The sequence below is a fragment of the Globicephala melas genome, chromosome 2 (assembly GCF_963455315.2).
Source record: "Globicephala melas chromosome 2, mGloMel1.2, whole genome shotgun sequence".
Classification (NCBI taxonomy): Eukaryota; Metazoa; Chordata; class Mammalia; order Artiodactyla; family Delphinidae; genus Globicephala; species Globicephala melas.
The window spans coordinates 171,859,438-171,885,398 of record NC_083315.2 but is presented as its reverse complement, the minus strand read 5'-3'; the positions used below and the strand labels follow the sequence as shown (position 1 = coordinate 171,885,398).

At 54.3% G+C, this 25,961-nt stretch overlaps 1 protein-coding gene across 3 annotated transcripts in view; it reads left to right on the top strand.

Moving 5' to 3' along the window:
• Window positions 1–25,961, top strand: part of BCL11B (BCL11 transcription factor B) — a 92,454-nt gene that overhangs the window by 33,228 nt on the left and 33,265 nt on the right. For 2 of the 3 annotated variants that reach the window (XM_030883404.2, XM_060293668.1), the window contains exon 3: window positions 6,561–6,776. The exons of the other annotated variant lie outside the window; for it this stretch is intronic. In XM_030883404.2, coding sequence (XP_030739264.1) covers window positions 6,561–6,776 — 216 coding nt within the window. The remainder of the gene's footprint in view (window positions 1–6,560; window positions 6,777–25,961) is intronic. 3 annotated transcript variants of the gene reach the window in all.

The following is a 25,961-nucleotide window of genomic DNA, read 5'->3' as shown; positions in this document are numbered from 1 at the left end:
TCAGTAAAGGCCGGACGTGGATTGGAGCTATGTGTTTTGTCTCTCCTGTAATGACCGTAAGGGAAGGCTTGAAACACAGCTGTGCAAACCCCGTGAGACCTCATTTCTCCTTTTCCTTGCTTCTCTTCTAAAGGACCTTACACATGCACCCCCACACCCAAACCTGCTGCAGCCAGGGACACCCTGGTGGGTGCTCAGACTAGCCTGACTAAATGTGAATCTGGTAGTGGGAAGTGGGACTTGGGGAGCCGCAGCTCCCCATAGAGGATTTTTAGGTCCCCCAAACGCTCTGGTGCAGTGACCAAGCCGTGCCCCACACCCACTCACCCTCGGGGCCTGCCCTGGGGACCTGACCTTGGGCTTGGGGGTTCTCACGGTGACTTACTGCGTTCACTTAAAGCCTTGGATTCCCTTTCTGCTTTGTCTTATTTTATATATCTATATCTATATCTATATCTGTATCTATATCTATATCTAGAATGAAATGAAAAACAACTTCTAGTCTTCGCTGGTTCCCAGAGCTTGGTTATGAAAAACTAAGAAAAAGACATGAAATAATACCTGTGGAGTGAAGGAATTTATTTTTTGAGTACCCCTCCCCCAGGACCCTTGTAGCTCAGAAATTGAGTAACAAAGAAGCCTCCTTAGAATCTTTCTTCCCTATTCCCACTGTCTCAACCACTCCCTACTCTCTACCCACCCCTCCCCAGTCCCCGCACAAGAGGGAGAGAGAGAAAGAGACAGATGATGGAAAGGCCTGGGTTTATTGGGTAAGTATCCACTGCCTGGCTCTAAGGTAGCGCTCTGCTTCTTTCAAATAGGAAATCGCCAAAATGGATGTCATCGGCTGCTAATTAGATGTGTTTTAACCGCAGGGTCGTTTTACTAGCTAATACTGTTATTATGTGCTTCACCGTGAACCCGTGGTGGAGCTGTTAAAATAGGAGCCCTAGCAGACAGCTCATGGAGGCTGCTGGATTGATGGAGCCCTTTCCCTCGATGGCCCTGCAGAGGCCCAGGCCAGACCCCGTGCTGGAGTCTGAGTCGGCTCACCTTCTCGAGATGTACCTGTTATTCCCTATGACTACTTTCCTTAGGTGTTTTGACCAGGGTCTGAGTCCAGAGGAGGCCCTGAGCTCTCCAGGTTGGAGACCCCAAGAATCACACCCCCCGCACCTCTAGATGTCATGGTCTCCTGCCTTTGAGCCTCTGGACCAGCCTCGAAGCAACAAATGACCACTTGCCGCGGACATGCCAACCCCAGGCCGTATCCCCACCACGCAGTGCCCCCGACAGGCAGGCCAGAACCTCCATCACTGGGTTTTCAAGTCTAAGGTGGCTTCCCTCCATCTTCTCTCTCTAGCAAACCAGAAAGAGTCCCCGTTTCCCATCGGGGTGCGGGGAGGTGGGCTAGGATGAGGATTCTTCAGTGTGAGCAGAGCATTTGACTTCATGCGATTTCTCTCTCTTTCTCCCTCCCTGCTACCCCCTCCTGCTTAATACGTAATATTTTTATCATCCTTAAGACAAAGTAGCTGGCAAAATATTTAAGCGATCGAAAGAAATGTTTTTATTTGCCCGCGTGCGAACTGGGTTATCTGCCTATCTTGTTTATGAAATTTGGGGCTGCCTTTCCTGCAGTCTGTTCGCCTCTCGAATCCTTCCCGGCTCCCATTTCCATATTTCTGCGTGCATGTTCTTTGTTAATCACTTGGCAAGTGCTTATTTGAATATTAAAAATTTCTTTAATCATCAAAGGCAGGAGCACAGTCTCATGAATATTCATATTTTCCCCCTCCTCAGACTGGAGTCTAGTTCATTACCCTGCAGTAAAAGCCAAAGAGCCATCAATCGCCCTCATTACAGGCTCTGGCGTTTTGATTGGCTGCCTGCTGCCCAGAGCTTTTTTTTAAAAATTTTTTTACTTTTTCCTCTTCTCCTATGAGCTGTCTTGTACCTGCCAGCAGCACTCCCCCGCAAAAAAAAAAAAAAAAAAAAAAAAATCAACAATGCAAGAATAAATTTCTCTGGTTGAAAAACAACTCTGCAGACTTGTCAAACAGACCTCGTGGTTTGCTGCCACCGAAGTGGCCACCAGCCCTACCTGCCCCCCACCTGCAAAAAAAAAAAAAAAAAAAAAATCGAAAAACCAAACCAAACCACCAGGAAAAAAAAAAGGTGGGGGTGGGGGTGGGGAGAGAAATTAAATAAATAAATAAAAAGGAAGAAACTTGAGCCTCAGAGATGAATATTTGTCAAGAGAGTTGACGTAAGTCTCATTTGCATAATGACTTTGTACTTCTGCATTAATAAAATTTGCATATGAAGCCATGTTAATTACTCCTGATCATGCTTTTTGCATTCATGCATAGTAATTTTCTCCGACTTGTGAGAATTAATGTCTTGGCATGGGGGGAGGGGGCGCGGGGACTGTCAGGTTTCCTTGCCAGTGGCCCTCACTCACATGCACTCGCTCCCTGTCTGTCTCCCTCCTTGATCTATGACTCATTTTTGCACCATCAGTAGGAGTTCTTGGCTTATAAAATGTATCCATTGAAAGGCATCGGTAGGGAGAAAAATATACATCTCCTACACAGTGTATTCTAGAACTCCTCTTGCTAGCTAGGAATCTGTAACCCTCCCATGTGGGAGGGGACACCGAGGATGCAGCGTTGGGAAAGGCTCGCCTTCCCCTTGAAACCAGGCTGGGGCTTTTCCAGGGAGTTTTTTGTGTCTGCATCAGTCGGTGTGGGCGTGTTTGCTGGGTAGTGCGCATGTGTGCAGAGTGAGGCAGGACCATCTGCAGGGCCCCTCTAGAAGGGAGATGGGTGGTTACAGACTCCCGCAGAATGGAGGCATTCCAAATCACCCGGATTTGGAGCTTAGGAGATATCTTAGGGGTCTTAATTTTGGTCATTTTGTACCTTTCTGTATGGATTGCATAGAGCTAGAGTCTCAGCCCTCTGAGCCTTGTGGTGTTGGACACCCAGCCTCAGTTTCCTTGTCTGTGAGAGGAGGGTCCTAATAGCTCTCTGATAGGAAGGCTGCTGGGCTTAAATGAGATGACATGTGTAGCCATTGTTTATTTCTTTTTCCTTTAACCAAAGTGAACTTCCATGGTAAGGAATCGAGCCAGCCGGGATTTTATCTTTAAGCCACCTGGATCCCACGTAAAGCTGAGATGGCGTCTTGGCGTCCCTCTGCCACATACCTCGGTACACGTGTGTCTGTTCCAGTTCCAGAGGGGAGCCGGCCTAGACCTCAGAAGAGAGTACCTTTTTAAAGGAGTGCCTTTCAGGGCTTTGTGGGGACGGGTGGTGGCGGCCTTTGCTGCCATGCTGTGGGGAGGACCCATAGGGAGTCAGAGAAAGTTCCGGAATGGAAAATAAATGAAGGATAGTGACGGTTATTGGGTGTTTACTAGATGGCCAGGCGTGTCCTGACCTTCCTTTAAAGGCGAGGCTCTGAGACAGTGACTCAAACCGGGTCATGCGGCCAGGAGATGGCAGAGGAGGAGACGGACGTGGGCCTCTCTCCGAGGCAGCGTAGCCTCTGTGCTCTGGGCTTCTTCCGCCTCTGCTTAGGTGCACAGTCTCATCACAGGGTCTCAAGTCCTCTGTCAAGTGCGTTCTGGATTCCCTGGCTGCGCTTCTCAAGGCAGCCACCCCCAGGGCTGGGAGGTGGCCTGGGACAGGTGCTGCAGCCAGAGACGGTCTTCACGTTGGGCTTTAAGAAAAGTTGAGATAAGAGTCACATCATGTAAAAGTCACCAGTTTAAGGTGTGCAGTCAGTGGTTTTGAGTATGTTCACCATGTTGTGCAGCTGTCACACTGACACCAGAGCATTTCCATCATCCCCCCAAAGAAGCCCTCCGCCCTTTAGCCCTTACTCCCCCGGCCCCCCTCCCCGGCCCCGGCGGCCACTTCTCTGCTTTCCGTCTCAGTCTCCGTGGATTTGCTCTTCCGGACGCTCCCTCTCATCATACAACAGGTGGCTCTTGGCATCGCCTTGGGCTTTTGCAGCTTCAGAAGAGTGTTTTTGGAGTTCCACCTTCGGGCAGGATTCCGGTTTAAGCTGCTCCGGCTGGCGTGAGGGGACCTCCCCCAGGGCAGAGGGTCCCTCTGAGAGCACCCTGAGGGTCCTCTGTGGGCAGCTTTGGGATTGGAAGCCCCTGACCCTTGCTTCTCTTTCCCCTGCGTCCACTGAGCCAGTCCCTGGAGCAGGTGGGCTTCATGGAGGCCAGAAGTCTAATGAGGCCACTCAGAAGCCCCTCCAGGGGGCGGCCCAGCCCCCCAGCCCTACCTGAGTTGGAGGATGACGTTTTGCCTTTACAGACTCTGGCCCTAACTCAGCCCAACCTTTCCAGAAGGAGAGGGGTGCGGCCAGACACGCCCTTTGGTCCTTCCTCCCAAGCATGGACACACAGGTTCTGCACCCTTCCGGCCTGGGACAGCAGTTACCTGGGCATCCTGCTGGTTTTCTCAGCCATGGTAAATGGTGGTGGCTGTGCTGTGGCCTCACCCAGAACCTGGGGGCCCGGAGTTGTTTTTTGTAACCTCCAGCAGCCCGACTCAGCCCAAGGACCCTCAGGCTCCCTCCCACCCTTCCTCTCAAGATTCTGGGGTTCCCTGGTTACTCCACCCCAGCTGCAGCCCCAGGCGGAGGCAGGGCACATCCAGGCTTTGGAGACACACTGAGTTCGAGTCCAGACCTCCCCGAGCCTCAGTTTCCGCCCTGTGGAATGGGGGGTGGTCTTCCCTGCCGAGTGAGGTGTTTGAGGTGAAGCGAGCCCAGCTCCTTGTGGTAGGGACCCAGCACAAAACCGCTGTCACAGTTACGATGACCCGGAGCTTTCAATGGTGTGAAGTGGGGCTGACGTGGTTGACAAGGACGGACGTGCTGTGTCCACTGCTGGGGAGTTTCAGGCAAGGACCAGCCAGGGCAGGCTTCCGGGAGGAGGTGGCCGACGTTGGTCTCAGGTGCTGACGTTTCTCGAGGGCCTGCACCAGATCTGGGACTCGGCCTTGCGCTCAGTGTCTGTCACTGGAATAGCGCATGAGGTCTTGGCCACACCTTCCAGGGCTGTGTCATGGGCTCAGAAATGGCCTGGGCCCTGAGCCTAGCCTAGCACAAGGTCTTCATTGGCCCAGAGGGGCCAGGTGCTGGTGGTGGTGTTAGCGTTGGCCTCTTGGCCGGACATGTGCAAGTGGTCCTCAAATGCTCTAATGCCCCCGGTCCTGGATAATACCTGTTTTGGAGAGACAGGGGTCACAGAGAAAGAGCCCTGCTTCTGGAGCCAGGCAGCCAGCCGGGGTTTTGGTGGGGCTGTCTGCTGCTGTCTGCAGTTTTCTGCAGTCATGTCCTCAGTTTCCTGGTCTGTGCAGTGGGTCTGCTGAGCCCTGCCCCCAAGGGCATGCCGGGAAGCGCACTCACGATCAAGATTGATAGGCTGCTGGCTCACGGTGGGCTTGCAGGGCCCCGTGGCTCTTCCGGACGGGGTACTCCCTCATGGGGGCCGTAGAGTGGGCAGATCCCTGCCCCTGTAAACCTGTGCGGGGCACCGACAGCCTGGGGGTGCGGGGTGGCACCCCTGGCAGGGCCGGCCCGGGGCCCAGCTGCCTGTCATCTTCTTGATGTTTTCCTTTTGTCTGATGCTTCTCCGCTCAATTATTTACCCAGGGAATTTGGGCTTCTTCACTTGTGGTTTTGGCAAGGGCTCCACACAAATGTTGTGCCCTGGTGGTCTCTTAGCCATTGAAGATAAACGGCCAAATCAAACGCAGGCCTTGCCGGGGAGCCCGGGCGAGCCGTAGGGCTGCTGGAGACAGGCAGGCCCCTGGCCCTGCGCTGGGGCTGTCAGACCCGGGGAGGTGTGAAGAGGGGTGCTGGGCGGTGCCGGTGCTTTCTCGGGGAGGAGGTTCAGAGCTGTCCCACAGGCCTTGGGGCTTGGGTGCTGCGTGTAGGTGTCGGTTGCTGAGGGCTGTGGGCCGGAGGGGGCACCGGCGGGCAGTCCTCCAGGCTGGAGGCTCAGCCAGTGCCCAGGCGCTGGGAGGTGGCCTGGAGGTGTCCGAGGCCTGCACCAGCAGCCCATCCTGATGGAGCGAAAAGTGGTGGCCTGGAACTTACTGGGTCTTCCAGAGGGGGGTGGCCCAGATTTGGGGAAACAGATCCCCAAATGGATCTGCTCCAGAACACTCCAGAAGTCCCTACCTGGGGAGACCTTCCTGGGATCAGGGGCCCCCAACAGCTCCTATCTGTCCCGGCCCCGGCATTAGGCCTCCCTGGGATGGAAGTCTGGTCCCAAGACAGCCCAACCTGGCAGCTGAGGACGTAGGAGCCCCTCAGGCCCCTCCCGCTTCCCTGATGCCTGCCCCCACCCGAGTCCCAGCTGCATCTCCCTTCTCCACCCCCGCCAAGCCCCCCACAGGGGCTGCCACCCTGAGCCTCCCACCCTGGAAGGGCAGCCTGCAGCCCTCTGCCCCGGGCCCCGTTCCACACCCTGAAGCCCTTGCCCAGTCCAGGGTCCGACTGACCAGCCTTTTCTATTGTTTTCTCTCCAGGGCCGTGCAGGCCTGCCCAGCTGCCAGCGATGGCCCCCATAGCTGCTTCCTCCTCCCACCCTCACACATCTGTGATTACTTCACCTCTTCGTGCCCTGGGCGCTCTACCGCCCTGCTTCCCCCTGCCGTGCTGCAGCGCGCGCCCTGTCTCGGGTGACGGGACTCAGGGTGAGGGTCAGACGGAGGCTCCCTTTGGATGCCAGTGTCAGTTGTCAGGTAACCGACGGCCGCGGTGGGGGCGGGCTCCCGGGGATGGCGGGTGTGCCCTGGGCAGGGCTGGCGGCTGCCTCTCCCAGGTGGGCTGGGGCAAGGTGGGGACCCAGGGGAGACGTGCAACTTGCACCCCAGAAGGCACTTTTGGGGAGGTGCCTGGGAAATGGCGAAGGATGTCGGCAGAGCTGTACCCGGGTGCCCTGGTCCCCATTGGTCAGGAGATACCCCCGTGCCTCCACCCATTCTGAGGTCTCACTCCCAGAACGCCTTCCCCCAGCCCCCAAATTTCATCTCTTTGGGCTGTTTAGCTAAAGTTTAATTGGATAACGCTTAACATCTGAGGTTTTCTTCTGCCCTCGCCACTGCCGCCCCCCCTCCCCAACCCCAACCAGTACCCTCACCCCCAGCTCATGGCTAGGAGAAGATTCTTTGGTTGTCTGTGTACATCCCTGGAGCCGTCCAAAATGCTGAGTTTCTCTTTGCGAGAATGTGTTGCCCATTAACTTTTAGAAGAAAGTTTTCTCTGAAGGAGCCTGTTAGCTTCGGCTCTGGGAGGGAGTGAAACATTGTGGGGTGTGTCGGGGGTGGGGGTAGGGGTAGGGGGCGGGGCTGAGCGCCCAGCTCCGGGTCGGCGTGGCTGCCCATTATACAGATGGGCAGACAGCGCAGTGTGGCGACCCGACCTGCTCTCTGTTACATCCCTTCTCCCTCCCCAAGCGAAACCCAAACTCCTGCCCTGGCCTGGGGTCCCTGGAATTTGCAGGCAGGGACCTCTCATTCCAGCCTCTCCTGCCCAGTATCTTTGCGGAGCCTGATGCAAAAAGCACTGAGGCCACGGGAGCCGGGATGCTGACACAGACACCGGTGGTGGTGAATGTCCTGCAGGGGCCGGGAGAGGAGAGGGTGGGTGCCGAGCCGGGGCAGATTCTCTGTGTCCCTGCTTTCTCACCGGGTATGTTGCAGGCTTTCTCTTGACTCGAGTGGTAAAAGGAAAACTGTTTATTGGGCAGGTTTTGCTTTTAATTGAAGCTGTCCCAAGGGATGGTCCCTGTTAGAGCCACAGCTCTGCAGAGGGCCACAGGTGGCCCAGCTCCAGGGTCAAGAGCTCCCCGGGCCTTCCTGCTGGTGGGGTGGCCTGCAGCCTTCAGCACCCCTTGCTGTGACAGATCGTGACATCATAGGTACTGGGCTTGTGTCTTGAACGCACAAAGCAAAGACTGAATCACCTGGGAAGGAGTCCGCACAGCTTACAGAGAAGCCGGCTCCCTGCCCCGGGCTGCCTGGGTGCCCACGGTGATTGGGGCTCCGGTCCCAGCTCCGCAGGTCTGTGCTGTGATCCCTGCTTGCTGAGTGTGGGATGCCTACTCCGTCTGGGTGGCTGCCCTGCTCTAATGGCTTCCTGTAATCAGTGCTGCAGCCCTGCAACCACTCGGGGGGCCGTACTGTCAAAGATCAGCCTGAGCGTTCATGACTGGACTTGGTTAAGTTCTGTGGTGCGGGAACACGCTCTCCCTGGCAGTGGAGTGCCTGGGGCTTCGCTTAACTTTCCACTTTGCTTAACTTCTGGCTCTGCTTAGAAGCTGTGGTGCCGAGCAGGAGCTGTTACACCTCTGTTTTACAGATGGGGAAACAGAGGCTTGGGGAGAGTGAGGGGCTGGGCCCAGGTTGCAGAACTGGGATTTGTGGTCAGGGTGCCTCCCGACAAGGCCACCCCTCTTCCCGCTGAGCCCCATGCCTCTGCCTACATCCTGGGGACGTTCTCACCCAGTCACTCTCTCAGCCACAGTGCCGCCCGCTTCCTCGTAGGGACCGTGAATTGAGGGCCTACTGTGTGCTGCCTTGTGCTAGGCATTTTGTGTGCGTTCTTGAATTTAATGCTCACAGCCACCTTAGGAGGTGGGTTTACTGTCCCCACTTTACAGTTGAGAAAATGAGGCTCACCTTCATTTGTCCACTCATTCATTCATTCATTCTTTTTTTTTTTGGCCACACTGCGCATCTTGTGGGATCTTAGTTTCCCGACCAGGGATCGAACCTTGGCCCCCAGCACTGGAAGTGCGGAGTCCTAACCACTGGACCCCATTCATTCATTCTTGTGCAGACCACAGTGCGGTCCATCATGGCAGGTCCCAGCCCTCCTGCAGCTTGCAGTCTGGTGGGCCGGGTGGTGGAGTGGGAATGGGGACCTGTAGGGAGAGGCTGCAAGGGCAGAGGTGGGGTTTGATCCTGGGTCACTCATCCTGCACCTGCTTCACCTTTGACGTTGGCTCACCTGGCTTAGAGCCTTCTTTGATTTTAGAATTTGATGCTGTGAGGGCTCAGAACCCGTGAACAGCCCCTATGCTTGCTGGCAGTGCTGGGGAGGGGAGTGAGGTGGGCCTGTGTCTGTTTCTGGGGTCCCTGGGACCTCTCCTCCTGACCTGCTAAGGGGCCGACCCTCAGCTTCCGACGCTGTACCCTGATCGCCGGCACTGATCTCTCATCGATGGGTCTGCGGTAATTAGCCTGCACCAGGTTGTGCCATCGTATTTTCAGATCAGTTTCAGTACCTGAAAATATCCTATTCCAGTGGTTTTGGTCCCTTCGTGGCTTCTGTCCCTGGCACTGGGCTGTTTGCTAAAGTGTTTTTAGTGCCTGTTTAATTAGTAGTTTGAATGGAGCCATTAAATTCCCAGTAACCCGTTAGGAAGAAGCGGTCCTCTGTAAAGATGGAAAGGGGCCGCCGTCCTTACTTTGTTCTGTCCCTTTTCACATCAGGATGCACTGAACCTATCTCTTCAAATTAATATGGAAAACCCTGATGTAACTGTGTTTCACACAGGTTAATTGCATGCCCGTGAATGCATTTGAGGTTATTTATAGAAAGATGTGATATTATGGGGGAGAAATCCACACAGTTATGTGTGTTTGTGTACCTTTCCGGCTGGCGGCATCCCAAGCAGCCCCGCCTCCCAGGACCCCAACCCCAGATCTCCTTCTGATGGTCACAGTGGGAAGGAGGGGTCCCCTTTGCTTTTTTTTTTGCGGTATGCGGGGCTCTCACTGCCGTGGCCTCTCCTGTTGCGGAGCGCAGGCTCCAGACGCGCAGGCTCAGCGGCCATGGCTCACGGGCCCAGCCGCTCCATGGCATGTGGGATCTTCCCGGACCGGGGCACGAAACCGTGTCCCCTGCATCGGCAAGCGGACTCTCAACCACTGCGCCACCAGGGGAGCCCCCTTTGCTTTTTGACTCTGTTGGGTTGCGGTGTTCCTGGAAACTGAAATTTCTACCCTGAGAAATTCCACGTAGGAACTTCTCCAAGGTGCCCGGGGAATCAAAAGTCTAAGGCTGTGGTCTTGGCCTTTACTCCACCCGGCCAGTGACCTTGAATAAGTCATTTCCCCTCTCTGGGCCTCAGTTTCCCCTTGTGTAAATATGTATATGTATACACACACACACATACACACGTGTGTGTGGTACATATGTAGCATTTAAAAACGAGGCTCCTTGGGCTTCCCTGGTGGTGCAGTGGTTGAGAGTCCGCCTGCCGATGCAGGGGACACGGGTTCGTGCCCTGGTCCGGGAGGATCCCACATGCCGCGGAGCAGCTGGGCCCGTGAGCCATGGTCGCTGAGCCTGCACGTCTGGAGCCTGTGCTCTGCCATGGGAGGCCACGGCAGTGAGAGGCCCACGTGCCGCAACAAAACAAAACAAGACAAACAAAAAAACGAGGCTCCTCATATTGAGAACATACTGATCAGTGTCGATTACTGAGATGCTAGGGATGCCTGGGTATGGGACTTGGCGGGGGTTCCCAAGGCAGGGGTAGGGTGTTCAGAGAACCACTGGGCTTTGGACCCCTGAACCCTTCCCTATTCTGAGGTTTCTACCACTGGGAGGCAGTCATCAGAGTATCAGACTGCAGGGTGAAGGCTGCTCCGTCCTGTATGGCTCTGTGACCTTGGACAAGTCATTTCCACCCTCTGCCTCAGTTTCCCCACCTGCAAAATGGGGGTCATTGACGACTTGTTCTGAGGACTGGCTGAGGTCATACACGCCAGGTGCTGAGAACAATGCCTCTTGCTGAGTGAGCCCTCCAGACATTCTGACTCATGCCCGAGCAGGATGGATTTCACATCATTATATCATTACCTGCTCGGCTCTGTTTGGAATCAAGCTGGATCCCTAGTTTCCATTCTTAAAGGCATTTAGCCTCTTGGCTGGCTCAGATCGTGTACCAGCATCGGGAAGTGGAAAAGGAACTGAGAAACTTCATTGCATATTTAAAAGCCGCAAATGGTCATCAGCCATGATGATTAATACATGCGCTTGGTGAAGTTCAAGGTCTTCAGCAAGAACGCACGGGATCCTGGCTCGGGGAAGTGAAGTGTTTGGATTTAATAGAAGGAGTCAGTTGCAGTCATTAGGATATGCTGAAATCACAGGGCAATCTTGTAAAGTTAAATTCAATTTACTTTTCTACTGAAATTGTGCTTGCTGTGTTATTTAACTAGTCTGGGGTGTCTTGGCATGGGTTAAAGGGACAATAAAGATAAAAGAATACCTGTAAGTACATAGTAGGATTTCACAGTAGAATCTGTCGTTTTCTCCTCTTTCAGTTATATCCCAGTGTTCATTTTGCGTTGGTTTTTATAACCGAATCCTTCCAATGGGATGCCGTAGCTTAGACCACCCTAGCTGTGGAAGCTTGATGCAATTAATACAGTCTGTCTGGAAAGTGGTCTTATTTCTGGAAGTTTTATGTTAATGATATGGTCTGTGCTTTGCACGTTTCATACCAGAACAAGAAGCAGGCCGTAGTTTCATTTCGGTCTGGGTTTGATTGACACTGGAGGATCAGTGGGCAGCCGCAGGGCGATGTGGCCCAAGATGGCAACGCTCTCCAGGCCCCTGCTGGTGCATATGCCTCCAGTCTGGGGCAGGGGGTGCAGAGGCGCTCCGGTGGGGCGTGGGGGCCTCCGTGGAGACCTTGGAGGGAGGGGTGAGTATGGGGTGAAGAAGAGAAGTGAGTGTGGGTGAGTGTGGGTGGACAGAAGCACGCTTTCGGGGAAGGTTCCGGACACTCCCTTGCCTTTCTCCTGATTCTGCAAAGTCCCATTCCTTGCGGGGTCTTTCTGGGCTCACCAGGTCCCAGGGGCCATGGTGGTTGGCTCGCTGTGGAGGAAGGGCTTTCAGGGGAATTATTAAAAATTTAAAGAGTCGTCTGTACGCCCTGCGCCGCTGTCTACATCGTGCAAGGGGCTGTGGGTCCAGCTTATCAGCGGTTCCTGGAGTCTGCTCTGGTGTCTGCTGGCTTCTTGGAATCATGCTGCTGTAGAGGCTGCCCTTGACCACCTGCCTTTAGAACCCAGGCACCTCCTTCAGTAATCGGAGGAAGTGCTGGGAGAGGCCATGGAGAGCTGCAAGGCTCCCGGGACGGAGGGTGGCAGGGCTTGGGTGGACTCCAGAAAAGTCCCCTGTCCGCCAGAGCTGCAGACTCACATCTCCTCCAGCACCACCGGGCGCCAGACGGGGACTGGGGGCCAGAAGGAGTGCGATGCTGCCTAGTGGGGAGCAGGGGCACCTACCCGCATGACTGTCCTTAGATAAAAGGGGGGTCCCAGCAACATCCCGGAGTGGAGACCGGTGCAGCCTCACCAGATTCCGTTTCCCTCTGCAAGCCGGCCCTTCAGACGTTCTGAAGGCAGAGCTAAATCAAAGAGTTCTGTTCAAATCCGCACAAGATGTTGCTGTTTTTCTGCTCTGACAGGAGAGGCCTTTGGAAGTGCAGTTTCTTTCTTTCTTTCTTTTTTTTTTATAGCTGTCTTAAAAAGGAGTTTGGCTGTTTAGCACAGCTGGTGCTCATTACATTATGCACTGGCAATAAAATAGCATGTGTAATTAATTTTTAATGCAGCGCCGGGTGCAGCGCTTTAAAGCAGTTAGTGGATGTGAAGAAGCAGCACTGGCCACCGACATCAGAGATCTCAGAGCAAGGCGGCCACGTTCTGCAGCTTGAAAGGGAATCCGAAAGGGGCAGAGGAGGCTGTGCGCCCTCTGCTTGGATGGGATGGTCCAGAAATGGGTCCGCCTCTGGTGACCTGAAGGTTTGAGTTAATTTTAAACGATCTAGGATCAGGGGTCCCGAGAGATCATCTCACCCAACCCCTTCATTGTCTAGATGGGGACACCGAGGCAGAGAGTGGGGAAGAGACCACAAGGTGTGTGGGGCAGAGCCGGCTTGGACCGAGTCCCCCGGGCTCTGCCCACTAGGCTATACTGCCCCTCTTGAGTTCATATTGAAAACTGGAGAAGGAAATTCATCGTCTAGCTGAAGCCATGTGAAACGTGCAGTTAGATTTGGCAACGGAGAGAAATTTTGCTTTGGGGAGCCCTGTACCTAGCCTCTCGGGCCCCCAGTTTTGCCATCTGCAGTGGGGACCTGCCTCTGTGCATCCCAGGTTTGAGACATTCTGTGGTTGTGCTCTGATCGCTGGCAGCTCCATCTCTTCCTGGGCGTCTCTTCTGTGGCTTGGATTTATGCTTGAACTTAAATGCCATAGTGGACACATATTGGCGGAAGAGCTGCAGGCATTGTGGGAAGCTCCAGCGATGGGACCGTGCTTAGTCCTTGTTCTCAAGGTGCACAGGTGTCAATATGTTACCCTGGGCCAGCTGCTTTCTTTCTCCAAGCCTCAGTTTCCCCATCTGGGAAATGGGGACACTAGAAGTATCCACTCTTGATCCCTGCCTTGGAGGGTCCCCTGATGGGCTTCCACGCTGGGGTGGCCACTGCTGATCACCAGCACGTGGGGAAGCAGAGGCAAAGGGAAGTGGGGGGGCAGGAAGGAGAAGGCTGGGCTGTCGAAAAGCCTGGGTACCCCGTACCTCGATGATGACTTGGTTGCCATCTGTTTGAAAGTCCTGCCTGGGAGGTGTTCTTAGCATGAATGAAAGAGGAGGATGGCCCACCGCCATCACTGCTCCTAAGACTTGCCGCCGTGTCTAAAGGGCCTGCTAGTTCCCAGCACTGTCCTGGGCACTTTGCATACCTCACTCAGTCACCCGTCGTCATAGCACCTGTAAGGAAAGGCAGCTCCATCCTTTTGCTCATGAGGATACTGGAGCTCAGAGAGGCCAAGCAATGCCCCGGGGGTCACACAGCACACAAACAGCAGAACTGAGATCGGAACTCAGGTCTGGCCAGCTGTGAAGTCGTGTTCTCGGCTCTCCCTTCCGGCTTCACGTTGGGCTGCTTGGTGGCTCAGACGTGGGCAACAGAAAAGCAGCTCACCCGTGAGAGACCAGACCACATTCGGACACGATCCTGGGAGAGTCCCCTGCGTCTTCCTTCCTTCACCGATCATGCTGGTGCCTGATCTGGGCTGAACTCCAGGGATCCAGGAATGAGCTCCCTGGGGTCTCTGCCCTAGAGGAGCTCACGGCAGTGGGGGAGCACAGAGTGCGAGAGACACGCTCCATGATGCCTTTCTCTGCTTAAAGGAAGTTAAACAACTGGGCTTGTGGGAGCTGGGAGGGCCCCCGAGGACCACTGGGATTTTCCTGATGGAGAAGGTGAGGCTGGCGGAGGGGACAGGCTTCTTCCAAGGCGTGGGTCAGTGACAGATGTGGGTGTGGGTACCTGCCAGGAGGGGTCCTGCTGACCCAGTGAGCCTTCTGTAGTCCCGGCTGGCCCCTAAGGGGTCTGAGTTGTTAGTGACTTGCAGGGACACAGAGTGTTTCTGGACCCTCAGACCACCAGAGGGAAGTTGTGACATTGATGAAGAGGCCTGGAACATGGGAAAAGCTTTTATCATTAAATCAACCTCAGATTCCTTCACACACCAGGTTGACTTATATCGCTATTTTGGTCTTCCCAGCGCTTGGGCTGGCCGAGCCCTCTAGGTGCTGGTGGATGACGAAGACCCAGAAAAGTGGTGCTCACGTTTGTGAGAGCAAGCCGAAGACATACAGGGCATGCTGCTCCCATCTCATTTTCATACGCAGTTCCCTAGAAGCAATTTCTCCGCCTTCAGGAGAGACCAACTTTTCATCGTCCTTACAGCTGGAGGTGTTCTTTGTTGCTTTTTTGGTGGGAGGAGCAAGACGTACTTGACTTTTCAAACCCCAGGGCTGGTCAGGGCAGAGGGGCTGTGACTGTACACATCTCACAATCAAACCCAGATAATCTAAACCGTGACAAACATAATCAAGGCTGGCCAATTTAATCCAAAAAGCGATGGGAAGACACCCTTGGCGGGCAGGGGTCCCTCTGTGTGGGGTTTAGCTGCTCGGAGCTGCCCGGCGTTACACCTGCGGGGAATCATAGCCTGCCCGTCACTCCCACCCCCTCCTTGGGTGTTATTTAATAATAACCGAGAGCCCGGGGTGGGGGTGTGTGTGACCACGGTGTGTGGTCAGGGTGGGTGATGCATCCACCGTGATTTCCTCTCCCATCAGCGTCCTTACACTCAGCAGGGGGCCACCGGGTCATGGCCTGGTCATCATTTTTTTTTTTTTTGCGGTACGCGGGCCTCTCACTGTTGTGGCCTCTCCCGTTGCGGAGCACAGGCTCCGGACACGCAGGCTCAGCGGCCATGGCTCACGGGCCCAGCCGCTCCACGGCACGTGGGATCTTCCCGGACCGGGGCACGAACCCGTGTCCCCTGCCTCGGCAGGCGGACTCTCAACCACTGCGCCACCAGGGAAGCCCTGGTCATCATTTTTGTGTCCCCACTGTGCATCAGGCTCTCTGCAGGGGCCTTCCCACACATGTAAGCTTCTCCCTTAGGAAGGCAACCTATTCTGTAGTTCACAGGTGACGAGACTGTGACCAGAGAAGTGATGCGACTTGCCCGAAGTTGCACAGCTGGTAGACGGCAGAGGTGGGATTTGAACCCGGGTCTCCTTGGGTCTGGGAACCACAGCCTGCTCCTTTTCTTGCTTTCTGGCTCCCAGACTGCCCACCTGCTGGCCTTGTACCTGGCAGGTGTGAGGGAGAGGAGCAAGTTATGAATCACAGAGCAGCTCGGGGTGCTAAGAATGCCTGTGTTTTATGATTTCAGCGGAAGGGATCAGAGGTCTCGGGACTTCTCCAGGGAGGTTAGTGCAAAAACGGAGTCACCACCTGCAGAGACAGGGGCAGTTGGAGTCTTTCCATAAGTCCAGACATTTTTAATGATTGCCTTTGTTCATAAGAGGTGAGGAGTGGCTGGCGGGACCAGGCCCCCGGGTGCCTGAGTCGCCCTTGGAGCTGTATGTGAGCAGCGCTGACGCAGGCGCGCTCGTCTTGAGTTTCCTTGCGCTTTATTAACCGGCGCCTTGTTTTATTCTTGCTTTACTAGTGAAGGGAACCACTGCTTGAGGGCCCACTGTGTGCGCGGGCTGCATACGATCATCTGCACCGATTCTTTCTTGCAACGTTTTTTTTTGGTTTTTTTTTATTGCCGTACGCGGGCCTCTCACTCTTGTGGCCTCTCCCGTTGCGGAGCACAGGCTCCGGACGCGCAGGCTCAGCGGCCATGGCTCCCGGGCCCAGCCGCTCCACAGCATGTGGGATCTTCCCAGACCGGGGCACGAACCCGCATCCCCTGCATCGGCAGGCGGACTCTCAACCACTGCGCCACCAGGGAAGCCCTCTCGCAACGGTTTGAGCCTACGTGTGCCGGAATTTATTTATTTTTTATCATGGTAAATATGCAAAACATGAAATGTACCATTTTAACCCTTTTTAGTCAAGTCGCCTTAAGTACAGTCACCACCATCCATCACCAGCACTTTTTTGTCACCCCAAATGGAAGCTCTGTCCCCATTAAACGCTCACCCCCGCCCCCCCACAACTCCAGCCCACAGCCCTCACTCCACTTCCTGTCTCTATGAGTCTGACCACGCTGGGACTCTCCTATGAGTGGAATCACGGTCTTTTTGGTGTCTGGCTGGTGTCACTCAGTATTAGGTCCTCAAGGTTACAGCGTGTGTCAGAATCACCTTCCTTTTTATTTATTTATTTCTTTAAATATAATTGTTACTTCTTGTTGGAGTAGAGTTGATTTACAATGTTGTGTTAGTTTCAGGTATACAGCTAACTGATGCAGTTATACATACACATATATTCATTCTTTTTCAGATTCTTTTCCCATAGAGGTTACACCTTCCTTTTGAAGGTTGAGTAATATTCATTGTGTGGCTGGACCAGAGTTGATCCATTCATCCTGTGATGGACACGGCTTATTTCCACCTTCTGGCTACTGTGAATAGTGCTGCTGGGAGTGTGGGTGTACGCGTACTAGTGGGAGACCCTGCCTTCAGTTCTTTGGGTGAATACCCAGGGTGGAATTGCTGGACCATATGGGAATCTGAGTCTCAGGGATGTGGACACCAGCTGGCCCAGGGTATGTGGTTAATAGGCCTGAGCGTCCGGCATGGAACCGGCCCCCACTGACTCGGGCTTGGTGCTTGTGGCCCTGGTCACGGGCCAGTGACTTCAGTTCCTTTCAGGGTCTCTAACATCAGTCTCTCGTGTAAATGCTTCCCCACCGTGGCCCCATCTCCCAGATGCTGGTTTTTGGCTGTCAGCTAAACATTTCACTAGCTTGAGAGTTGAAGGGAAGAAAATTTTGCAAATGGACAGTTTTCACTTTCCTTCCTGCTGTGTCCTCAGGGCGTTGATTTGGGTTCAGTTCAGCAGAAAGTGTATTTAGAGTGGGGACACCTGGGGGCAAGGTTAAGGCTGGCTGGTGTCCCGGGGCCTGTGCTGCCCCTCTCTGAGCCTCTCCTATCTGCCTCTGCTTGGGGGTCATCATGCCAACCTTGCTAAGATGTCAGCAGGGCTGTGCTCCCTCTGAAGGGGAGAATCTGCCCCTGGCCTCTTCCAGCTTCTGGTGGCACCGGGCATTCCTTGGCTTGTGGCCTCATCCTTCCCGTCTCTGCCTCCATGGTCACGTGGCCTCCTCCTTGGGGGTCTGTTTTCTCTCCTGGATAATTAAAAGGACAACTGTCGTTGGATTTAGAGCCCACCCGGGTAATCTAGGGCGATATCTCAGATTCTGAACTTAATTATGTCTGCAATGACCCTTTTTCCAAATAAGGTCATATTCACAGATTCTAAGGATTTGGTTATGGGTGTTTCATTTCGGGGGGCCGCCATTCAACCCACGACATACCCCTTCCTGAATTGTGAGCCCCTCCAGGCCAGGAACCCCAGGAAGCCCTCTGTGAACTCCTGAGGTCTGGGACAGGGTCCCCCAAATGTGTGGTGGGTTGAACTTGGGGCTGGTCTCCGAAGGAGTGGCCGCATGTTCCTTTCCCAGGAATTCGGTGACTCTCAGACGCTGTCACCTCTGGGCAGCACTCAGACCTGCATGGTTTACGGAAGGTTGTGTGCCCTCCCTCCCAATCCCCCGTGCCAAGTCAGAACGCAGCTATTAACAGAGAGGCGGGTGGCTTTAAAAAAAAAAAAGTCTGCAATGATTATTATGAGAAAAAATTAGTAGAGTTGAATAGAAGCTAAAAATAGCCGGACACATACTTGCCTCTAATCTACTTTTTTTTAAGAAAATATAATTATTTTTGTAAACCGGCTCTGAGAAGCCAGGGGTATTTTTAGTCTGCATTTTCTAAGACGTCGAGCATCTTTTCAGGAAGATGCACATGTATGATGTCACCAAGTCAGGGTGCAGTAGCCTGTGGAGCAGGGTGGGGACGGGGGTGGGTCAGAGGGTCAGGAACCCCCATTTGGCCGCGCATATCTTTGCTGGGAGGGTAGTCCCTGAGCGGCCTGACTGTGGCCACACCTGGTCCACTGGGAGGATTGAAGCTGGTTTAACTCCGGGACCAGGAGGGTCAGGGCTTCCCTCTGGGCGAGGCTGTGATGAGCCGGGTCTGAGTGGACCTGCAAGACATAACCAAGACTTGAGGGAAAACATTCCATGGCTTTTTCATTTGGAGCAAAACATCGCCTCATGTAATATTCTCCCTGGTTTTTCCCATTGCCTCTGCCAGGTCCTTGGGCCTGGCACAGACCCCGTAACAGGAGGCCCTGTGTGTTTGTGTGTTAATATCTGAGTGTGTATTTGTGTGTATGAATGTGTGTATTTGTGCATGCATGTGTATGTATACGCATGTGCGTGTATTTTGTATGTATATGTGAGTGCATGTGTTTATATGTCTGTACATGCATACGTGTGTGTGTATACGTGAGTGTGTGTATGTATGCATGTGTGTGTGTGCGCGCGTTGTGTGTGTGTGTGTGGTGGTGTGGAAGCACTGTCAGCACAGAACAGGGCCCTCCCCCACCTGCACCTCCGCCCAGTGCCGGGTGTTTATGGTGGAGACACTTCTGATTATTTTTCTTCCCTGAACTTTGCAGTTCTTCCTGGATTGCGGTGTGTGCGATCATGTTTCAGCGCTGAGGTCCGCTGAAGCCTTTGAGGGCAAGTCTCTCTCTGGGGATGAACTGGCCTTCTCAGTACCTTCTGGGGGAGACTGCGGCCCCTGCCCCACCCCAATCTCAGAGGGAGCCCGCAGTTCCCAGTCCGGAAAATCTGGCCAGTCCCGTGGGTGCCCTGCCCAGGAGAGTGTGGCAGGGGGCTGCCAGCTTTGCCTTAGGACGGCTGAGTTCAAGTCCCGACTCTGACAGGGGTGCTTTGCTAAATGCTTACCGTGGGCTGCATCCTCAGCATCCCTCAGCCCAGCTCTGTGAGGAAGGCACTGTTATCCCCATTTTACACATTTGGAAACTGAGGCAAGTCTGACTTCAGAGACCTTAACCCCTTGATTAGACTTTAGAACTGTCCCTGTTATACTATGCCACCTTCAGCCGCAGCTGGTATATGAAAGGTGGTGCCCAGTAGCAGGTAGTACTATACTATTTTTATAGCAACTATTGTTGCTATAATTATTATCAAAATCCTTACCATTGCTGTTTCCCTGGGTGGGGGTATTCCAGCATCCACATGGCTTTCCCCCTGTGGCCGAGTCCCGCCCCCTGATGTTTCTGGTTTCTGCGGGGGTGAGGGGACCGTTTTCATCTTTCCAGTGCGATGGGCATTCCTACCTTGCATCCCTCGGGCCCTCCCTCACCTTCCCCTCCCTTTTGGGTTTGTGTGTACTTGAGGTCTGACAGTCTTTCTCCTCTAATTGAGATAATGAACACAGTATTTCCAGAACGGCTGTACTAAAAGTCAAGTGCAAAGTGATGGTTTTCATTTCTCCTTCTCTCTTTCTCTCTCTCCTAATATGCATCTCTTTAAGGAGGGATTGGCTGAAAGCAAACAGCTAATAACCTATGGATTTATGGAGCCAGTATGAGCCGGCTTAATAAGCTTTTATACCTGGAACCAGCGTTCTGTCCCTTTAAGTTGAAACTCCAACTTGCTTGGTATTTTACAGTGCCTGGTTTCATTTATGCTGGAGCCAGACTTACTATGTGAGAGCCGTCCGCATGCTGGAATTAGTCTTAAGCTTGCTTCTGTGGCGTTGCCAAATTCCATGTTTGTGTTTTATTTAGAATTCTTTTCACGGCCAGCCGATTCTGTTCCGGCACACACAGGCGCTGTCGCGCCCCACAGAGAAAATAAGCAAGCTTGCGTTTTCTTTGGCAGAGGCCATGGCCACAATAGACTGCGGTCTCCGAAACATTTTTTAAAAGCTATTTTAACCCATAACAGATGCATAAAGTCGGCACAGGCATGCCAGTTTTCTTAGTTTTAATTAAAAAATAATTACTGTCTAATGGGATGTAACTGACACATTTGGATGAATGGTGGGTGACATTATCTGCAACTTATAAATGAGCGCCTCTCCCTTGGCCGGAGCAGAGGTGGGGACGAGTTGGGGAGGGGATCTGGATATCTGTTCTCCATTGCAGGGCTGGGGTAGGGGTGGCAGGCGCCATCCCGGTCACTGTCGGGTCCTGCGGAAGCCTTGGTGAAGGGTGCGCAGCACAGAGAAGGGACTCCTGCTGCGGCCAGTCAGGTAACAGAGCTGCCAGGATGCGGTGATGAGCACCTGAGCATTGGTGGTATCTTGGAGCATCCTCTGTCCAGAAATGCTTGATGGGAAATTCTCACCTGTGGGGCTCTTCCGTGGTGTGACGGTGGTACTCGGGGGCTGCAGCCTCAAGCCGGCCCCCATGATCCCTGCTCCCTTCAGGAACCGTCCATCAGCTAGGTGCTGTGGGCGCTAGGGACCTGCTGGGGGCAATGTAAATAAGAAAATACAGCTGGGAAAGTAGAGAGGCAGAAAAGCAGAGGCTTGCCAGGTACTGCTGGTTGCAAGAAATCTGCACCCCAGATGCTCATCGTGGGTTCAGTTTTTCGGTAAAACTCAACACGTGTTGGAATCCGGAGTGGGGTGGGGTGTCTGGAGGGTCCCTGGGAGGCAGGGTCTCTGTGGGGCTCAGGGCAGGGACACGGACGTGGGCACACGGGTGGTGCGAGGAGGGCGGGGTCTGGGAAGGGATGGGTGTTTCTGGAGCTTCTGTGATGTCTCATCACGGAGGTAGGGAATCTTGCCTCCACTAATTAGGCAGCTGGTGAGTGGTGACAGGTTGTCCTGACCTCTGAGCCCTGGTTCCATCGGCCCCTGCTGGGCGTGAGGGCCAGGCTCAGGCAGGGGCAGGAGTCAGTGTCCTGGGGCGCGATCTCCTGGGAGCCACTGCTGCCGGGCGGAGGATGCCAGAGGGTCGGGATGTGGAGACCGTCCCTCTTCAGGAGGCTCACATCCTGCCCACACAGTGTCCCATGCCAGGGGCTGCTGTGCAGTGTTGCCAGGTGCCTCTGGGCAGGCCCGGCCTGAGCAGTGCCTTCGAGACGGGAAGGGCCACCACGCCAAGTTAGGACCTGCCTGGTTGACCTCAGACCCCACCCTCTCCCCTGAGAACTCGTGCTCTGTCCCAGCGTGTGGAGGCTCCGCCCGGTGGATTCTGGGAGATGGGACAGGCTGGGGGACCTTTATTTTTACTTTCGGGGTGGCGGTACTTCTCATCGGTGGAGCAAAACGAGTGTTTCTTAGACGATGTTTCCCGGAGCCCAAATTCCTCAGAAGTGAAAATTAAGTTCCTCTATTAAAACATGAGTCATACCAGACCAGATGAGAGTCGTTTTGGCGTTCCTCGAATTTTTGGAAGGGAAACATCGCCTTCATGTTAATCCTTCCAATTATACCTTACTGCAGAATAATCCACTGAGCGTTTTGCAGCGCAGCCCTCTGCCATCTGATCACAGTTGGGGCTTTGCACGCGGCAGGTGAGAGAGAGCAACCCGGGGCCTTTATCTCCCTTTGTGTCGGCACACGTAGGTTGGCACGGCCGCGCTGCTTAGCGCTTCGGGGCTTCCTTCCTTCCTGGGCTCGTCGCACTCCCTCTGCGAGGTCTCGGGGATCTAATTGCTGTGAATGATTAATGTCCAGTTGAAAGGGTTCCATATCTGTCTGCTCATGTGAATTGGAAGCAGATGGGCGTGGGGTACAGTGAGCTCTCTGCTCCGTGCCCGGCCCTGGCACAGAATCCCAGGGTCCCCTCTGCTGGTGGGTTTCCTGCTCAGGTGAGGGTGCAGAAGACAGGCTGTGTTTTGTTCCCTCAAAGAAACTGGTCTTGAGAATTCCCTGGTGGTCCAGTGGTTAGGACTCGGGGCTTTCACTGCCCGGCCCCGAGTCCAATCCCTGGTTATGCAACTAAGATCCCGCAAGCTGTGCAGCACGGAAAAAAAGAAAGGAAGGGAGGGAGGGAGGGAGGGGCGAGGGAGGAAGGAAGGAGGGAAGGAAGGAAGGAAGAAGAAGAAAAACTGGTCTCTAGATTTGGGATATCTTTCCCAGGAGCCTCCGATGCCCAAGTCCTAAACCAGGGCAGGGAGGTGTCACTGGAGGGGAGGGGCCAGACCCAGAGACTTCTTGTCTGAAGGCCGTGCATCCTGCTTTGGGGGAGAGCAACCAAAGCAGGCGGGGAGGTTGAAGAGTGCAGTGAGGCTGGGGTCAGCCCCTGGGCTGTTGTCTCCTGTGCCTCCCACCCTCTCATTCTCTCACCACGGGCCTGGGCAACAGGTAAGCTGACCTTCGGCCCCAGATGCAGCTTGCAGGGGGGCAGGGAGGGAGGGAGTGTCGTCTGGGAAGTCTCTGCTGGGCCAGGGGAAACAGCAGCTTTGCATATCGAAGAAATACGAGACTTGAGTTCTGTAAGATGTAGCCGTCAGGCCAACCTGGAGTTGCGTCTCTCTGGCTTTGGGTGCGTCACTTGATGTCTGGAATTTTAGCCTTTTTTGGGGGGTCCATTTTGCTTCTCTTTATTCCACAAGATGCTCCAGCCCGCCCACCGCTCAGGTGAATCCTCAGGTAGGAGGACAGTGCTTAGGGACACATCTGAGAAAGACAGAGACGGAAGGCGTGTGGGGAGGATGGACCCGTGAAGTCAGCAGTCAGGATAGGGGAAGGCTCTTGGTTTGGAATGGGATACAGAGTTTGGTTTCTTGAGTTTGGCACCATCACATCTTTTGGGGGATGCGTGTGGGGCAGTAGGAGTGGGCAGGGGTTCAAGTTCATTTACCTTTATTAAGTTGAAGTTTTCTCTTTTTATGAGTAAGAAGAAAAAGCCCGTGTAGACCATGAGAAGCGCAGGCTGGAAAAGCAGTTCGTTTACCCATTAAATTTCCCATAAAATAAACAAAGGTTTAGATCGGAGGAACCCATGATGGAGGACTCCGAAGGGTGGGTAAACATTTCAAGTGAACCTCTGGGTTAGAGGTGGGCCAGCATGTCAGAGCCTTGGACTCTACAGCAGCAGGTTCATTTATGTTAAGGAGGTCACCCTGGGGAGTAAGGGCAATGGACTTGAGTATCCAGAAGGAGGCATGTGTGTGTGCATGCACGCATGTACATGTATGTGTATGTGTGTCCACATGTGTGCATGCCTACGTGTGTTTGCGTGCATGGACGCATGTGCATGTGTGTGCATGAACGGTGCTTCCGCCCTCCATCCTGAAGACCAGGCTCCACGGTCAGCTGCTCTGTTGCTTTGTGAAGGGCCAGGGAGCAGTGAAACAGGACCAAGAGGAAGTGAGACCCAAATGTTGCCCTAGTGTGTGAATGCAGGCTTTCCTGGGGACCCCGGCTCTTACTCTCCGGGTGCGTATTGGCCACCGTGCTGGTGCTTTCAGGGGCAGAGATGGGCGGGCAGAGAACCCTGCCGGGGAGTTGCCGGGCCTGGGCTTGCCCTGGCTCTGCCCCTTCCTAACTGGGTGACCGTGGCCTTTTGCTTCCGTCTTGGAGCCTGGGTTCCTCACTTACTAGGAGGAGATGATGGTGTTACCTAGTTTCCAGTGTGTGCACGGTGCTAAGCACGGGGCCTGGCACGTGGAAGGCCCCAGCAAGGGCACCTTTACTGACTGTCCTATGATGATCATTGTGATTGTTGGTAGAGAGGAAGGTGTCTTCTTCATGATGACCCATGCTGGGGACAGCTGAGCAGAGGGGGTGATGATGAGGGCCGGGCCCCTGCCTCAGGGTCCTCTCATGTCCTATGTGTGGAGGCCCCAGGCTTTGGAGTACCCAGGTGTCCCCTGCTAGACCAGTGTGAGCTGCTCTTTGGGGCTCGCCTGGCCCTCCTTGTCCCCTGTGGGAAGCCGTGCCCTGTCCTGGCTTTCTGACTTTGCTGCCTGTGTCTCCTCTTTGAATGGCCCTGCGCACCTCGCCACGAACCCAGACCCCAGGATGGCGGTTTCCTGGTCCTTGGACACGAGCTGCTTGGGTGCCTTTGGGAGCCTGTTCCAGACCCAGAGCAGAGGGGCCAGAGCCAGGGAGGTGGCTAGCTGAGGGGAGAGATCTATTCTCAGTCATTTCTCCCTGGAGAAAACCTTCTCAGTAAACACCTCTGTAGAAAACCCGTGGCCTTGTGTTTATTGTTGCTGGTAAAGTTCAGAGGTTTATGGGAATTCTGGGCAACTCTTCTTCCTCCTTCCCCTGGTCTTGGCCATCCTTTTGGACCAGCTGTCCCAGCTTTCCGATTTTCTACAATCCATGTTCTGCTTGTGTTCGTTTGTTTCTTCCTGAAGAAATGGCATGCTGTTGTCCAGAGATGTGTTGGGGTCAGGTGTGTATAGCACGTGTGCCTCCGTTGCCCCCTCCTGTACCTATGACAGCTATTACTAGTCCATAACGGTACCTCTGTCCTTTGGGCCTGGGCACCTTAAGTGGCTAAGCGAGGCTGCCACTACTAACTGATCACACCAGCCCAGAAGTTGAAATTTCATTTCCATCCTGGCATGACTTTGCCGTGAGGGAATTGATAGGAGAGGAGACACCACCTTGCACTGTGTCCTCAGCCCTTGAGGGGAATGTCTGCGTCTTGTGGGTCTTTCCAAGTCATTGGACAATTGGGCGGAGGTAGTTGGGAGGCCTCGGTTTAAGTGTAGCCGTTGTAAAAATGATGCTGTCTCGCTGAGGGCTGGTGTGTGCCGGAGCCAGTCTGACCCTCTGGAGCAGACCGCATTGCCCAGTGTTGCGGTGAGGATGCAGAGAAGCAAAGGCCTGGCGTGAGGTCACAGACTTAGAGGCAGAGAGGATGGTTGACCCGGCCAGTTCAACCCCAGGCCTCTCACCTCTCACCTGAGCTATGGGTGCCTCACCCTCCCAGATCTTGCTCTGGCCTGGCTGCCTGGAGTGGTGGGCACTGGCCCACCCGAGGCTGAGGTTTCCCCTCCCGGCCCCCGGGGACCCGTGTTCTCTGGTACCTGGCTGAGATCACTGTGAGCCCTAGAGGGCGGGTGCGGGACTGTGGCCGCCCGGTTCTCTTCTCTGCTCGTCCCAGCTGCCGCGGGCTGGGGAGGCCCTTGCGCTGACCTGGTCCTGGCTCGGGACTCGGCTTGTTCCGTCACATGGTCTCCGTGGTCTCTAGGGGTTTGCACCCCAGAGACGAGCCTGCTCTTCAGTCACCTGAGAATTCCCGGCTGATGTCAGCTGAGGATGTATGTTTTGGGGTCCAGTAGGAACGTGAGCTGAGAGAGACTGGGGACCCATGGGCCCCGTCTTTCCAATCCTATACCTCCTGAATCCTCGTCACAGTGGCCACTCCCATCTTACAGATGTGGAAACTGAGGCTGGTACAGGTCAAGCTCTCCTATAGAACCGCACGGCTATGAAGCAGCAGAGGGAAGCTCATCCCAGGTCTCCGAGGCCACAGCCTTTCTTTTCCTCCCTCTAGATGTGGTTTGAATTTGCCT